General features: G+C 42.9%; 1 protein-coding gene across 10 annotated transcripts in view; it reads left to right on the top strand.

Moving 5' to 3' along the window:
* The window catches only part of LOC133441468 (eukaryotic translation initiation factor 4 gamma 1-like), a 57641-nt gene extending 40778 nt beyond the window's left edge, over positions 1 to 16863 (top strand). For 4 of the 10 annotated variants that reach the window (XM_061718781.1, XM_061718783.1, XM_061718784.1 and 1 more), the window contains 17 exons: positions 1062 to 1472; positions 2374 to 2520; positions 2734 to 2970; positions 3110 to 3214; positions 4465 to 4746; positions 4856 to 4967; positions 6096 to 6198; positions 6322 to 6560; positions 7746 to 7873; positions 7968 to 8140; positions 9067 to 9192; positions 10258 to 10339; positions 10468 to 10566; positions 11642 to 11776; positions 12059 to 12140; positions 12247 to 12387; positions 15008 to 16862. In XM_061718781.1, coding sequence (XP_061574765.1) covers positions 1062 to 1472; positions 2374 to 2520; positions 2734 to 2970; positions 3110 to 3214; positions 4465 to 4746; positions 4856 to 4967; positions 6096 to 6198; positions 6322 to 6560; positions 7746 to 7873; positions 7968 to 8140; positions 9067 to 9192; positions 10258 to 10339; positions 10468 to 10566; positions 11642 to 11776; positions 12059 to 12140; positions 12247 to 12387; positions 15008 to 15189 — 2784 coding nt within the window. In that variant the 3' untranslated portion in view covers positions 15190 to 16862. Of the gene's footprint in view, positions 1 to 1061; positions 1473 to 2373; positions 2521 to 2733; positions 2971 to 3109; positions 3215 to 4464; positions 4747 to 4855; positions 4968 to 6095; positions 6199 to 6321; positions 6561 to 7745; positions 7874 to 7967; positions 8141 to 9066; positions 9193 to 10257; positions 10340 to 10467; positions 10567 to 11641; positions 11777 to 12058; positions 12141 to 12246; positions 12388 to 15007 lie in introns of all 10 variants that reach the window. The other 6 variants (XM_061718782.1, XM_061718786.1, XM_061718787.1 and 3 more) reach the window with 6 other exon arrangements.
* The last annotated feature ends 519 nt before the right edge of the window (positions 16864 to 17382 follow it).

A 17382-nucleotide genomic window follows, 5' to 3' on the forward strand; every position in this document is an offset into this window, starting at 1 on the left:
AATAATCTGGTGTCAATTGATGCTTTTAAGGTTCTTCTGAAAGACTTGGAAGCAAGTACAACTGGCTGTAGATGCTCTGACTGCTGATTTTGTTTGAGATCTGTATTTCCGATTTGTTTTTAACTGTTTTGTTATTGTTTGTTTGTGCAACTATGTGTTTGTACTGCTGCCTGTCTTGGCCCGGACTCTCTTGTAAAATCGATTTTTGATCTCAACGAGACTTTTTTCCTTGTTAAATAAAGGTTATAGTAATAATTAAAGCTGCAAGCAGCGATGAACGGGCCCTCGCACCCTTGTGCACGTTCAGGCTGCAGTGGAAGCTTGTATGACTTGCATGTAGATTCTTCAGGCCTGGACATTTAGCGGATGACACCACCCACGACTCTCTATATCAAACCATTCAAAAGTTATGGCAGAAAGTAGGAACTATCAAATATGGACCAATCAGATGAAGGGGGGGCGCGCTTTTTGGCATCTATCGTCGCCACGGTAACGCTTTTGACTGAGAAAAGGAATGCGTGTAGTCACAGGACGGAGACGCACATTTTGATGTATAACACACCTGGGTGCACATTACGGTTCGGGCGAAGAAGCAGCTGAAGAAGTGGCATAAATTGTGCCAAAATTACACGATTAATTCAAAATGGCCGACTTCCTGTTGGGTTTCGGCCATGGCGCCAAGAGACTTTTCTTTAAGCTGCGACATGATACAGGTGTTTTACCGATTTTCGTGCATGTACGTCAAACCGTATGGTGGGGCTTGAGGCACAAAGTTTTCTAGGGGGCGCTGTTGAGCCATTACGCCACGCCCATTAATGCAAACCATGAAATATCACATTTTTCGCCAGGCCTGGCTTGCGTGCAAAATTTGGTGACTTTTGGGGCACGTTTAGGGGCCAAAAAGGCCCTCATTTCGTCAGAAAAATAAAAACGAGAAAAAAAATAATTCCTACAGATACAATAGGCATACACTGTAAGTGCTCGGGCTCTGATTAATAAGGACTGTGCACTGGCAGATAATGGTTGATGAAGGAAACGGTGTCTCTGCTCCGCTCTTCCAGCCTCCAGGAATGGGCATGGGAGTCGGCGGTCCCCGTCGCTCCCAGCAGCTCCAGAGGAAAGATCTCAGGAAGATCATCCCCAGCATGTCTCTCACCGAGGACGTGCAGCTCAACAAGGCCGAGAAGGCCTGGAAACCTTCTGTGAAGAAAAGCGCTCGCAGCCGCGTGGCAGACGAGGTCGATGAGAACGACCCCGAGCAGTTAAAGACGTACGAACTGTTTAAACAAGTCCGCAGCATCCTCAACAAACTGACCCCTCAGAAGTTTCAGCAGCTAATGAAGCAGGTGATGGAGCTGACTATTGACACGGAGGAGAGGCTGAAGGGCGTCATCGACCTCACCTTTGAGAAGGCCCTCTCCGAGCCCGACTTCTCAGTGGCCTATGCAAACATGTGCCGCTGTCTTTCGGGGGTAAGTGCTTCCACGTTTCCTACCGACATCTCTGTTGATAACAGGAAATATTCCAACTCAGTTTTGTGGTGTAGATGTTAACCCACTGTGTGAAGTTGAAGGCAGAGCTCAGTGTGTTCAGTGATAAACTTTCCTGCATAAGTATTTCTTAAACCTCACGGATCCACCAACATGTTCGAAACGGAGGAGGATTGAAGTAAATACTTATCCAGTCCTACCCCTGAATCTTACATACATTCTTCCATATAACCAGAGTTTCATTAAGCTTACTTATAAAGCACACATAACCAAACACCCCTACTTTAATAACTATTCAATACAGTGATATAATACTCAATTATATGTATATATAAATATAGTCAAAAACAAAACAAAGCAAACAAAAGACAACAGCATTTAGTTGTGCTACTATGTATGTATGTAATAATAGAAGTAATTATAATGCATAGTATTACATTATCATTACTTTACTATAATACTACAATATAATAGAGAACTATAGACAGCAATGATATAACAAAATACTTGATAACTATATAAGAGTAGATATGCTATATACACTGGTTCATATATTTACCTCCAATTATATACAGAAAAATTACTATAAATGTATATATTGACATATAACTATAAATCAATATATATTAATAGATATATAGATATATAAATACCTACATATAGCATATCTATATCCATAACATAAATCTATATGTCTAGATATATTAATAATTGTACATATCTACATGTGTATTCTCATCTGTATTTTGAATAAAAGGTTTCTTTGAATCTTTTTTTAAACTGTGATATGTTTCCTCTCTGAGGATCTGCTCTGTCCCAGTATAGACCAAGACTCCAGTTCTCCATCCCCTTCTCCTGTTAACCTTTTCACTGATCTTCTCAGCTCCAAGTCACGACCACAGACAAGCCGGGAGCCTCTGTGAATTTCCGCAAACTGCTGCTAAATCGCTGCCAGAAGGAGTTTGAGAAGGATAAGGATGATGATGAGATCTTTGAGAAGAAGCAGAAAGAGCTGGACGCTGCATCAGGGGTATGCTGCTGCAGCATGTTCTACACTTTTACTCAAACAAGTAGATCAGCCATTACACCGGGTGTCTGCTTAGAAGTATTTACGTTTCCTGGAGGAGGTTGTTGTGCCGAGATTCCATAGTATTGTATTCCCATTGTTTTATGTAGAAAACCTGACAACATTTAGAGATACAGCCAGCCGTGATTACTTCACCTGCTAACGTCTGTCTGACAGGGGGAGGAGAAGCAGCGGCTCATGGACGAGCTGGTAGTCGCTAAGGACCAGGCGAGGAGGCGCTCCAATGGCAACATTAAGTTTATCGGTGAGCTGTTTAAGCTGAAGATGCTCACAGAGGTCATCATGCATGACTGCATAGTAAAGCTGCTGAAAAACCACGACGAGGAGTCGCTGGAGTGCCTGTGCAGGCTGCTGTCCACCATCGGCAAGGACCTGGACTTCGAGAAGGCTAAGGTAATACACACTTGCTCTCAGAGAGAGTATAATAGAGAAGAAAAAGCATTCACAATTCATTATATACATGCATATGGAAGGATAAATATATGATTTAACAAACAGTCTGACTTCACCAAACACTTGTACTTGTCTTCAGCCTCGTATGGATCAATACTTCAATCAGATGGAGAAGATAATAAAAGAAAGGAAAACCACATCCAGAATCCGCTTCATGTTGCAGGATGTGCTGGACCTCCGAAGGGTAAATCAAACATCCAAACACCACCTGTTTGCAGGAAGCGAGGAATTCACGGTTTATTTTATTGACATTAGAAGCAGAAAGCAGACTCTTCAGGTGCATTTCTAGTGAGCACGCTGCAGCTTTACTCACGGAGAGAGATCTATCCTCCTCTGAACACCTGACCTGTCAGCTGCTTGGTGTTCCTGCCTCAGTGTGACTTCGGAGTTCAGAAAGGCTTTGATGAACGTGATTTGTGGATGTTTTTAGGTCAGACTCTTGACCAGATTCTTGGAAACGGCACACGTTTGGATCGGACTTACATCTCACACTTTACTGATTAGTGAAAGCTCATTTATCTGTCAGGTTTAAGCTCTTTTGGTGTTAATGCAGCGACAGGTTTGTGCTGTTTTGTAGCTTTGAGTCATACAGTTTGTGGTTTAGCACGAGATCTTTTGGATTGTTCATCCATCCTGTCCTTGTAATCATGTTTGTTGCTGCATTTAGCCCCAGAGATGTTTCCAGTGGTCCTTTTAACCCTGGCCTTTGTGAGTTTAGAGAGAAATGACTTCCGTGTTTGATTTTGGAGCTAATTGTTTTAAAGATGGTCCAGTCCACTGGTTCTGACGTGTGTATCTTTGAACGAACACTTCAGAATTCCTGCGTATGTACTGTTTTCCTGTAAATCGGCTGATCCCTGTCAGCGGTCCATACTCTTTATCTGGGAAACACAGACCTCGGTTCCTCTGGCAGCACTGGCCGAGTGTTAGAGTCTCTTGTGAACACTGATTTACAGAGACGAGTGTCTTTGGATGCATCAGGCAGAATGAAAAAAGTCAGTGTTCTCAGCTTGGCATTATTCTTCTCTTTTTTTTAATTCTTAATGATGATGGACAAGAAAATAACACAAATATCAGCCTTGAGCTGCTTTTAACATTTAATGATCATTATTATCACGTGTTTTTATACGTACATTTCAATGCAAAGATCTTGTGGAGGCAGAACTGCCAGCACTGAACAAACTAGATGGTTTTGTTCTCATTACACGGTTCAGTGTAGATTCTTATATTTGATTACTTTTGCCATTTATTCTTTTTCAAAAAATGAAAGGGAAAAAAATGTGTCTGATGCTGCAGATCTCTGCTGGAGAGCGCATGTTGTCCACATAAACACTCTGGTGCCGATACTGGACGCATGGAAATTCCATGCCAGAGACGACATATGCAACAGCCCCGGTAACCCCCGGTAACCTCTCTTTCTTCACCCTGCTCCAGAACAACTGGGTGCCTCGGCGAGGCGACCAGGGCCCCAAGACCATCGACCAGATCCACAAAGAGGCCGAGCTGGAGGAGCACAGGGAGCAGATGAAGGTGCAGCAAGCGATCATTTCAAAGAAGGAGTCGGGCGGAGGCCCAGGAGGCAGGATGGGCGGCGGGGGCCGGGCCGGGCCTCACACCCCGGGCCGGGGCGCTCCTCCCCAGGACGAGGGCTGGAACACAGTGCCCATCTCCAAGAACCGACCCATCGACACCTCTCGCCTTAGTAAAATCACAAAGGTCAGAGAGGGAGATTTCCACCTCGTGTTTATATTCATCTAAGTTGATCAATTCACACGAGCCTGATTTCTATCAGTATGGATATTTGACGAGCAGCTTCTTCTTTCAGACGCCCGTTCTTGACTTCAACAACCAGCTGCTCGCTCCAGGAGGTAAAGGCACGTGGGGGAGCTGGGGCAAGGGCAGCAGCGGTGGAACCAGTGCCAAACCAGCAGAGTCTGGTAAGTGTTGTCACTAAAGTTGCTTTCTTCAACGAAAATTATGACCTAATATCAACAAACCTTTATCACCTGAGGAAAACGAGACGAGGCGCAACGAAAATCCTGGTCATGTGATGATAACGATAATTAAAAGGGACCTATTATGGCATCTAATACCTATTTTAAACAGGCCTTGAATGTGTTAAAAACAAGCTTTTGATTGTTTTTGCTAAATAAATTAGAAATTCAGCCTCTGAGCCATGTCTTTATCTTCCCATTCTCTAACCTCATTATCTATGCAGGATTCTGAGGGGGCGGGGAAAAAACTACTCAAGTACTGAGTAACTGTTGAGTAAAGTCTGATTTATTTTTTTAACACAACCATTCAAACAGACAAAAGTACAAAATAAGCATCTTCAGGCAAATTAAATCAATAAAATTAATTAAAATTAATAAAAAATAAAAATTAGCTTAAATTAAAATAATAAAGTAAATTCAAGTACTTTAATAAATAATAAAATAATAACTTAAGAAATTAAGCCCAAGTAGCACAAAATTTCCAGCCTTTGTACTTTTCTTTTTTAACCAGGCAGAACTAGAACAAGCCCATTAACTCATATAAATATAATGTGTGTGTTTGAGTCTGTGTAAATGTGACAAAACATGCAAAAACAAACATTTTTCCCAAAGAATCACCCGGTGATGTCATGAGATTGACACGTACGCGGATAAAAGGGATAAAAGAAAAGTAACGAGCCTAATGTAGCGGAGTAAGAGTAACAATCTTCTTCACAAATCTACTCAAGTAAAGTAAAAAGTATAGTGATTCAAAACTATTCCTAAAAGTACAAAATTTCCCAAAACTTACTCAAGTAAATGTAACAGAGTAAATGTAACTCGTTACTACCCACCTCTGAATATATGTATGCTGCTGTATGTAGTGCTGTTGCCATGGTTACGTCACCGCCGTGCGGCACAGCTGATCCAACGGGTGACGTAACGGTTATACCTGATTACTACAGGCTGCCTGTTGTTTGTACACCTGCCTATCGAAGTTCTGAGTAAACCACCGGATCGTACAACTTGTGTGGAGTTAAGTAAATGTGTAGTTGAATAACTCAAAACCATTTTCTTTCTCTGCCCGTTCAGAGTCGGGAGGCCGCCCCGCCACCCTGAACAGGTTCTCAGCCTTACAGCAGGCTCCGTCCCCGTCAGGCGCGTCCGTGGACTCAGACAGAAGAGTTCCTCAGAGGTGAGCCCTGGAGCAGACTCCTCCACACCCGCTCACGTCATTATTCCAACCAAACGTGACTGTCCAGAGGTCGCAACGGTGCAGCCTGTTCCAAGGATGTATTCTCCTGACATCTGCCTGCAGAAACAGCTCCAGTCGAGACCGCAATGATCGTTTCGAGCGCTCCGACCGGAGCGGCGAGCGCTTCGACCGGCGGGACGAGCGGAGGGACGACCGCGAGCGGAACCGCCTCCAGGTCACCAAGCGCAGCTTCAGCCGGGAGACGGAGCAGCGCGGGTCAGCCGACCCCATCCACAGGGTGGCCAGCATGACGGACAACCGGGAGCCGAGCGGCAGAGAGCGAGCCCGGAGCAAAGACAGCGGTAGGTGGCCTGACGCCGGGGTTGCATCTTCTGATGACAGCCAACACCAGAATCTCTGCACTTATTTGAATTACCGTATTTTCCGGACTGTAAGTCGCGTTTCTTTTCATAGTTTGGCCGGGGGTGCGACTTATACTCTGGAGCGAATTTTGTCTGAAATTATTAACTCATTATTACTGGTATATCATTTCACATGTTATTTTCACACTAAACCGCAAGAAGGCGGTCTAGGTCTACGCCAATTAGTCTGACTTAAACGACTTAGAAGAGGAAGCTCCACATCTTCTACCTCCGGAGTTAGCGGAGTTGTTTAAAAGTGCTATAGATATCCGAATAACTCTTAATATGTTGTGTTAACATATCAGGCACGTTCTCAGTTGTGTCATGTAACATAAGCATACCGTACAATTATTCAGCCCGTACTTGCCTCTATTCTAATTTTATTTTAAATTACCTTTCAAGTTTATGCAAATGAGCAGCAGCGACACCGAGGCAGCGTCCAATCACAGACCGGGATTCCCAAAGCAAGAACCTCAATGCAGATTGTACTTTCATGTTCACACAAACGTACACTCATTCACATGCGTACAGGAGCAGAGCTGTCACTAACAAACTTATTTTATCAGGAATTAATATATTTCATCCAGCAAACTGACATTTCTGCTGATTTGACTGCTGTTTTTACCTGAACTGCTCATGTGAAACACGTAACTGATGGTTGAGGAGCTGGATGGTCTGAACTATATTATTTGCTACATCAATCCAACGCAAAATGATAAAAAAAACATGCTTATTAATCACAAAACACAGTTTAAACAATATGACCAAATCCAAGTGTGATCCATGGTGAAATAGTTAACTGAAGATGTGCACGCTATATATAGATATATGTAGACTATATACACTTTGTTCCCTCCAGTTCTGCAGCGCAGCTTGAAAGCCCTGCCCACTGCACGCGTCTGCAGGCTTTCAGTGTGAATCTACCAAGCAGCGTCCAGAGCCTCCACAGGCGATTTTTGACGCTTTCAGTGTGAATCAACCATTATATATATTTTTTCCTTCTTTATTATGCGTTTTATGGCTGGTGCAACTTGTACTCCGGAAAATACGGTACGAACAGCTGGCAACCTGTGTGGTTGTTTTTCTTTTCACTAATGAAACTTGATGTCTTACGCGTGTGAACAGTGAAGCGGGAGACGGCTACACCCCCCCCACGCCCCCAGACCCCCACCAAGCCTGCCTTGACGGAAGAAGAGATGGACAAAAAGTCAATGGCTATCATTGAGGAGTATCTCCACATCAACGACATGAAGGTGGACACTAATGCTCCTCCTCCCATGTTTCAGCCTGCAGTTACACAGTTACGTCCAGCTGTAAGAAGCTCTCCCTGTCCCTGTGTCCCCACAGGAGGCTGTGCAGTGTGTGCAGGAGATGTACAGCACTCAGCTGCTGTTTGTGTTCGTCCGAAACGGGCTGGAGTCCACCCTGGAGCGCAGCACCATCGCCAGAGAGCACATGGGCCTGCTGCTGCATCAGCTCTACAAGATGGCCATCCTGCCAACACAGCAGTTCTACAAAGGGTCAGTACCGAGGAATAAACATGAAGCCAGCAACACCTTCTGTTACATATGTTACTCTGATAGTAGGACTGACATTTAACCCTTTATGACCGGCTGGAGCGCCGGCGCCTCCATTTGCATATTGATTTTCAAAATGTATGTACAATTACAACCAAATAAAACAGAGCATAATTATACATAATAATCCAGTAAAATTGCAAACACGGAAATCTTCATTATTGACATCAAGGGTTATTTATCACTACACACTCGCTATACAAGCCCACACGCACATATTATGGATCCACCAAAGTCCGTGGTCGCGAAACGGTTTACTGTGAGCGAAGCTGGTTCAGCGCCGGATGAGACACGATATCTAAACGTGATATATAAAATCATATATCTCCAAAACTAAAGTATGAATTCATTCCAAATAAATTTCCTGCGGTTTGAAAGGCTTCTGTGTTACTTTTTGCCATTGACAATTTTGAGTGATCTAGCTGTGGGATTTCTGTATTTAGAAAAAGATGTAAAATTAAAAAAGATTTAAATTATTTTGGTAGTTATTTGCACTCTTTAACAATTTTGTTAGTTAGTTAATATGGACTTGTAACATACATATTATTAAAGATTGGCTTGAATGGGTTGTATTTGTTTTGATGCATAGCAAATAAAAATACTCCATAAAATGGCAGTATAGCATGCAAAAATGTAAAAATATGCTTAGGCGGACTTGTTCTATGGTAGATCATAAAGGGTTAAAGAGTGCCTAAGGGAACATGCAGGCTTCGGAGGATGAATTATTTTCATTGTACCATTGGGAAAATGAAGCCATCCTTGATGTTGTGATGTTGGGCTTTCTTCAAGTGTCTCTTAATAATGTTAAACTGACTCTTCCCTCTTGAACCATTGAGTATACTTTGACCTCAGTGTACTGTGCTTTCCAGGCTTCAGGAGATCCTGGAGGTGGCTGAAGACATGGCCATAGACATCCCCCACATGTACCTGTACCTGGCCGAGCTGATCACACCCATGCTGCACGAGGGGGGCATCCCCATGGGAGAACTCTTCAGGTTATTCCGGGATTATTCCGGGATCCTCCAGTGTTGTGCAAGTTCATAGTTCTCATGAAGTAGTTCAAAGTTCAGTTCACATAGTTTAAAAATCAATAGTTCATGTTCATAGTTCACCATTTTCACTTTGAACTAGTTCAAATTCAGTTCATTTCAATATTTTTAGGTGAGAAGTACGAATGAAACGCCACTCTATCCTAAAACTGTTCACTATACAATCATATATGGCTTTTCAACTTTACTCAGGCTGTAAATCTCCAACAATGTAGTCCATTATCAGTTTATCTACCTGTTGCAGGTAAATCCTCCCCCTGAAGGAGCAGCAGTGACTGGGGTCGTTTGGGGCTGTTGGGTCTTCTTGGTCTTTCCTGAGGACTTTTTTGATTGTCAAGGACTTGCAGATATTTCCTCACACTGGACGGATGCTTTAACTCCACATGACGTTTCAAATTTAAAGTTGATGAGGCAGATGTTCAGACTTGTTTTCTCAGCGCAGGTGGACATAATTTGCACAGAAAGGTTTAGATTTTTACCGTCGGACTCTTTGGGAGACGATGTGTAAAATTCCTGCAGATAATGATAAGGATCATCATCTGACGTCTCGCTGACGCTGCGTCTGCATCGTCTCTCTCTTCACTGGTCATGTAAAGATGCACCAGACTCGGGCCAACGTTGCTATGGAGCTGGTGCCCGTTGCTATGCTAGTGTGTGCACTGCATTGTGGGTAATGTAGTGTGAAGTCATCGTCTCGTCGAGTATTTTAAATGTGTGCCGCCGGCTGCTGAAATGTATCCCGTAATAATTGAACCTAAACAGTGAAGCTGAAACTCACATAATCTGAACTCAAATTCCAGTTCATGATCTGCAGAATGAACAAGTTCACGTTAAAGTTCTTCATTTGCAAATATGTTGCATTCAGTTCAACGTTCTCACAGAAATGAACGCGTTCATTTGAACTTGTTCATGCACAACACTGGGATCCTCAACATTTAAAGTTCAAACTTTTTGCCCGTTTAACTTTGTTTGGTTTGATGCTGAGTTTCTGCTGACTTGTTTGGTCTCCAGGGAGATTTCCAAGCCTTTGATCGCTCAGGGCAAAGCTGGAGTCCTGCTGGTCCAAATCCTCACTATACTGTGCAAAGGAATGGTAAGAGCATGTCACTTCTGTAGGGCGTGTGTGTGGCTGGTAACAACCTGCTTAACATCTCTGATACCGAATGTGCAAAGAAAACATATTGTCAGTCACTCTCCAAGTACGCGTTCTCCTCTCACCAGAGCCATAAGAAGACGGGGGCGATGTGGAGGGAGGCCAGCCTCCGGTGGACAGACTTCCTTCCCCAGGATGTAGACATCAACAAGTTTGTGACAGACATGGTGAGAGGTCACCCAGTAACATGATTACCACCAACAAGAAAGGCTTCCTATGCTTGTTTGGGGTTGTCTTCAGTTTAAAACGCTGTGGCAAAAATGACAATTCAGCCCTGCTGAATGTGTGTGTCTGACAACAGCCATTATTCATCCAATGTGAATTTGTTTCATGCACTAATGGAGAAGCTTACATGGCCCCAGGTAATGATCGGTATGTTGTTAACAAATACATGTTAGCTGTCAGTCTTTTTAGCGTTAAAAAGCAATGATTCTGGCCCCCAAAAGCCCTCAGATCTTCAGTATTTTTAGATTTTTATTTAAGAAAATGTGTTTTGTCCTCACATGTACGAGGCTGTAATATAAACGGCTCCAGACCGCTGACCTGAAACATGCAGACATGGGCCGGGGAATCGATACACGAAGCCTTCATGCTGTTCATATTAGATTAGACAATTAGATCCTGACTCTGTCAGGCTGTGGGGTCACCTGTATATCTGGTTTACGATCAATATCTCTTACTGATACTACAAATGTGGCACGTCAGCTGGAATGTTACGTCCGTTTAAACGGATGTAAACATCTGGGTAAACAAAACAAACAAGGTTGTGATAGATGTTGAACTTCACTTTGCCCTTTCCAAGCGGGGTTGGAGTCTAGACGTTGCTCGGTCGTACACACACACACGGACACACGGACACACGGACACACGGACACACACACACACACACACACACACACACACACACACACACACACACAGCGTGTAAGTAAGAGCTGCGTGGCTCTCGTCCAGGTCCATTTCCCTGTCACTTGACAGATACAAAAAGCGTTTCCATTGCCAGAGCCCAGCGTGTTGGATTGATACTTCACTTAGCCACCTTGTCAATTAAAATAACCGTCACAACCTCAAAGCCCAAGTTGATTACATCAGATCTTTGTTTTCCTACAGAGTAATCACTTCCTGAAGGGGACGTGAGTGAATGACTCTCCTGGTTGAGGGAATATTCTGTGCAGAATTAAAGTCTGGTGTGTGTGTGAATAAACCATAAAAAATGAGCACTGTGCTTCTCTTTCTCCGCAGAATGTGGAGTTCACTTTGGGCGAGGAGTCAGAAAAGAGCAGAAAGAAGGAGCTGAGTTATGCGGAGCTGAGCCAACAGCTGGACAGGCTGGTCCAGGACAAGGCCGAGAATCAGAGGATTTTTGACTGGGTGGAGGTCTGTATCCTGCTTAATCTGGGGATGGTTGATTTTGGAAAGTACAATAATGGGTCAGTCACTTGTGGATCGCTGAAAATAATCAATAATTGATTTGATTCCTGCAGTGTCAGCAAGGCAGTTCACACTGTCACCTGTCCAAACACTGGTTGTCCCTTGTTTAGAGAGGAAATCATGTTGTCATGTTGACAACATCTGTGCTGCTGCAAACAGAACATGGTGGGATGACATGAACTGTACGTGCACTTCTGCTCACCTGTGAATTCATTTCCCTCTGTGTAGGCCAACCTAGATGACCAGCAGACTTCCTCCAACATCTTCGTCAGAGCGCTGATGACCTGCATCTGCCAGGCAGCGATCATCGGTGAGTAAATCTGCATCATTAAACAAAAACGGGCCGGTGAGGCAGAGGATGTAGTCTTTCGTACGTCTGAGGTTGCACCATGCCAAGACTGTTTTTCCCCCGGCAGGTGAGAACCCCTACAAGGTGGATGTAGAGCTGATCAGCCGGAGGGCCAAACTGCTGCAGAGATACCTGAAGGACGAGCAGAAGGAGCTGCAGGCTCTCTACGCCCTGCAGGCCCTGATGGTGCAGCTGGAGCAGCCGGCCAGTAAGCAGCTTGGAGTTGTTTATCAGATACTAGGGGTGTAACAATATATCGTGCCACGAAATTTCGCTATCGATATTGGGTTATTAATATTAATCTATTATGTTGACTAGTAACGCGCATCCGACCACGGGAGCCGACTGCGCCTCGACCCGCGGACCAAAATCTTCCTCCGCTCAGAAGAAACTAGTACCATTTGCAGTCCCGATCACGGGACTCTTGCAGGGTTTTGAGCTCTGAACTTTTACTAATGTAAGGCTGGTGTAGTGTTAAGCCTTACCTTATTAAATTAAACCTTTTTGGGTCGTGAGTAGGATAAACACGGGGAAACTTCTGCTGAGTTCCAGTGTACTTTAATGTCCCTCAACAGCGTAGGATTTTAGAACATCAACACAGCACCTAGTGCCGTACTGTGGCGTATCACTCCGCCCAATCTAAAACAGACTAATCACTACAGATAAACTGACTAGTGTCATTATAGTCCCTGATTTACATCAGAATATAAAGAATATATTTATAAAATAATCAACCCTGAATTACCAAAATAATCTTAACAAAAATAAATCTCCTCTTACACTTATAAGGTGAGCATGAATCAATCTTTTTTATGATGTAAAATTGTATGTATTTATTTACTTTTATTTATTTATTTAATTTTAGTTGTTAAATTTCTGGAAAAGAAAAAAGTCAAATCATACATGAGAGAAACTATTCAGTTTGTGGCAAAATATTATTACTTGTATGAAACTGAAGATGCATAATGCAAACCTGACATTTACTATTAATTCAGTTTGTGGAAAATGGTTGGCCTGGTTTTCTCTTTAAAACTTAAACAGTTATAAAGCATTACAAACTGTAACAATAGGGCAAACGCACAGCATTGTTTTGTATTTTGTGTCTTTCAAATAAAAGACAATTTTTTCCAGTCATATGTTCCTCATGAAAGGTTGTTAAAAAAATACTGCTATAATATCGTATCGTGATCTCAGTATCGTGTATCGTATCGTGAGATTAGTGTATCGTTACACCCCTATCAGATACACATGTGGAAAAGTTTGATCTCGCCCTCCGTTAAAGACTAGTAATAATAGTTCATGGACATTGAACAGTAAACATTGACCAACATCAAATGTCACGTTTCAATTGTGGTTCATTGTAATCGTTTAAAAAAAAAAAGCCAACGAAGGAAAGTGCCTTTGAAGGATTAGTTGGCACACAGAGGAAAGATTAGAAATGATGTGACCATAGGGACATGTTTAACTAAAGCGTGTCCTGTAATTAACATCGCAAGTGTCTTCAATCTCTCAGTCCGTCCTCTCAGGCTGACTATTTAGATCAGGGGTGTCCGAAAGTCAGTCCTGGGGGGGGGGTCTCCTGCAGGTTTCAGAGGTTTCCATGCTGTAACGCACCCTGGCAGACATGGCTGTGTCATTAACAGATATGCAGACCTCGAAGACGAGCTGATGAGGAGCGTTAATTAGAATCCGGTGCGTGGAAACATGGGAACATGTAAAACGTGCAGGACTGCGGGCCCCGAGGACCTCCGTCCCTCTGCTGTTTGGTGTTTGGCACGCTGGACACGGACCAGAGAACGCAAACGAGAGGAGATTATAGACAAGCATATTAAAGGTGGTAGCTCCAAGCAAGCCACTGGACTTTGTCTAAATGCATATTGATGAAGCCGTAACTGGAGCTATTGACAAGTCACATAGGCTCCATGTTCACAAATGCAAAAAATGAAGCCTTCAAAGAAAAGACTGTAGCTGATGTGAAACATGGAGGAGGCTGAGTCATTTTCTTGAGCTGAACATCTGCTGAAACATGTACCGTATTTTCCGCATTATAAGGCGCACCTTCAATGAATGACGTATTTTAAAACTTTTTCCATATATAAGGCGCACCGCATTATAAGGCGCATAAATAAATATATGGTAAAATACCGTACTATAGCGGCTGGGGTTGAGTTACAGGAAATGCTACAAAATCCTACAGCAAATGCAAATAAAAAAACAAGAAGAAAAGTACCGTATGTCAAACTTTATTAACAAAATAAAAACCAGCTTTGCTCCGTCTCGTCAAAGTCGCCATTATGCGAGTCAGCGTCGCTGCTGTTGTCTTAAAAGTCTGTGACGATTCCTGACGTTTTTAGCGCCATTACTTCGGCGACACCAACTACAGTAGCTACAATCCCCCTGACTACAGTAACAGAAATTACCGTAATGATCATATATAAGGTGCACTGCCGGTTTTTGAAAAAAATTAAAGGCTTTTAGGTGCGCCTTATAGTGCGGAAAATACGGTAGACTGGAGATGAAACCCTTCAATTTTGAGCCAGCTGGAGCAGTTCGCTCTTGAGTGACCCAAAATACCTGTCCACAGGTCAAGAAGTCTCATGTAGAGTTACAGGTATCACTTGGTATAGGAGGTATAACATGGGATTACCTCAAAAGGTTGTCAACAGAATATTAGCTTGACGGTCCTTTCATTTTTGTCTAGGACAGTTTTGCTGTTTTCTTAGAGAAATAAAAAAAATTCTCTTTCTGAGCCATGAAACTGCCAAGATGAAGACAAAATAGCGTCACTGTTGTATGAAATGTTTTCTCTCTCCGCCCCCGCCCTACAGATTTGCTGCGGATGTTCTTTGACGCCCTTTACGACGAGGACGTGATCAAAGAGGAGGCCTTCTACAAGTGGGAGTCCAGCAAAGACGCCGCCGAGCAGCAGGGCAAGGGCGTGGCCCTCAAGTCCGTCACCGCCTTCTTCACGTGGCTCTGCGAGGCCGAGGATGAGTCTGACAACAGCTAGGTGCCGCCGCCGGCACCGGGAAGGATCCTCTGGTAGAGTGAATGTTCTGTTGAGATTCAGAAGAGTCTGAATCAGCAAAATCCTTCTGCATAAACAGAAAAAAATTAGAAAAAAATTCTTCAAGTGGGAGAGATTGTATTATGGATCGAAGGTTCGATCGTTCTTTGTTTGTGTTTGTTTTTGGGTTTCATGTATTACCCCGGGCAAAAGAATGTCTTTTTTTAAATAAATAGAAATACAGGATTAAATAGAGAGTATATATGTGAGAGAGAATGCTGTGGAGGACAATGTAATACAGTTTACTTCAGTGTTTCCCTTTGGGCTTATTTTGAATGGATTTTTCCTCACGTTGGCAATGCTATTCAAAGGTTTTTGCTTAATGGACAAAAAACATGTAGAAGCTGTTTGCATCTATATTTTTAATGAATTTGTGTTCAGCATGTGGACAGGACGCAGCAACTCTGTCATGCCACGTTTTGTTCTACATGATATGCATATGTAGACGAATGGCTTCTTTTTTCCCCTCGAGCTTCGGATGAAGGGAGTGGATGTTTTATAATAAAATAGAAAACTACAAAGAAGAGTGGTGTGGCTGTCGGAGGGGCTCCAGACGGGAGCAGCGGGGACAGTTGGAGACTCCAACTTTCACCAGACTCGCCCAGGACGGTTTCACTCGAGAGAGTCGACGAACTTTGGCCATTTTGCTGCTGGGGGGGTGACGATGCTTCCCCAGCCCCGCCTTCCACGCCGCCCTCCAGCGTATCTGCTTCACTCGTTTCCTGTGCTTCAAAAGAACTGTGGACTGACAAAGGGAGCGCACGGGCGAGGGTTCACGGTGGCAGAACGTCCTCAGAGACTGGTGTCAGATTTTAAGAGAGTGATCACTATTGAAACTTGAATAAAGCATCCGGACAACATCGACTTTAACTACAAGGGACTTCAAGGAAAAAAAACAAACATTGCAAATTAAAAGGCTACTTTGCTTCCATGAGTGGAAATACATTTTGGGAGAGATCTGTAAATATATGATGGATGGATAGTTAGTTTGTGACCCCCCACCCCCCAAAAGCAAAGTTGCTAATGTAACCCTTCTCCCTCTGACACACAACTGCAGTTTTCTCCTGTATTTATATTTTTCCTCTCCTCAGCTGGCAGAAGGTGCTTGTAATTATTCAACTCATTGATTACAATTTAATTGAAAATTTGTATATAGTTTTTTTTCTTTTTTTGGCTTCTTTATTAAAAAGATATTTAATTACAGAAAAAAGAATGTTTCATTTCACGCCCAAAACCGGAAGAGCAAATAAATACGGGTGCAGATGAAAGTGAATCACACGCAGGGGCCTCGTGGATGAAGGGGTGAAGGGGTGAGGCCTCATCGAAGTATGGCCCTCAGTTTTTTGTTGTATTTTTTATATTCTGTGATGTATTAGCTGAGTGTAGGAGGAAAAAGGCCATGAAACACAAGAATGGTTCCTTAAAAGTTGCATTTCACTTTGTTTCCACCCACAGGTTTTGGTTTCTGAACGTATGAATCATTTATTTTCCTCCTCGGGCTTGAAGCGCCGCAGTATCTGAATCCAGTAAAACCTGAGGGTGAATGTTGAAACAAAAAAACAAAGTAAATATTCAGACATGATCTACGATGCAAAGGTTTTTTTGTAGATTAAGACTATGAATTTAACACCCATGCAAATATTAATTACTTAAAACAATACGTTTTAAGTAGGAAGTGTAACACAAAAACACAGAAAACAAGTGATTCACATCTTCTTATTTAACTTGTCTAAAGTTAATTTATCCTTTAAAATCTCTTCAGGTGATTGAAATCTTGGTCCCTTCTTCCTTTTCCAGCTGGCACATTTCCTGCATATTTGATGTTACCAGTCGTGGCATCAGGCCTCGTTTCCCATCAGGTCAACGACAGTAAAGTAAAGTGGTCCGTTGAGTTCGGACTCCAGCGTTTGTAGAGAAGCTGTGATGCATATTAGTTCTGATTTTAAACACATGCAATTGGGCTAGAAATGTGTGCATGTTTGTCTCTCGAGGCTCAAGTTTATTCAGTCCAAAGTTGTTATAACTACATTCAACAACCAATGTATGGTTTATGCAAAAGGCAACACATTATCTTGTTTTTTATTACTTTGTGCCAGAAAACGTTGTCAGTTCGACTCTGGACTGTCATGCAAATGT

This window comes from Cololabis saira, chromosome 4 (genome assembly GCF_033807715.1).
Source record: "Cololabis saira isolate AMF1-May2022 chromosome 4, fColSai1.1, whole genome shotgun sequence".
NCBI lineage: Eukaryota > Metazoa > Chordata > Actinopteri > Beloniformes > Belonidae > Cololabis > Cololabis saira.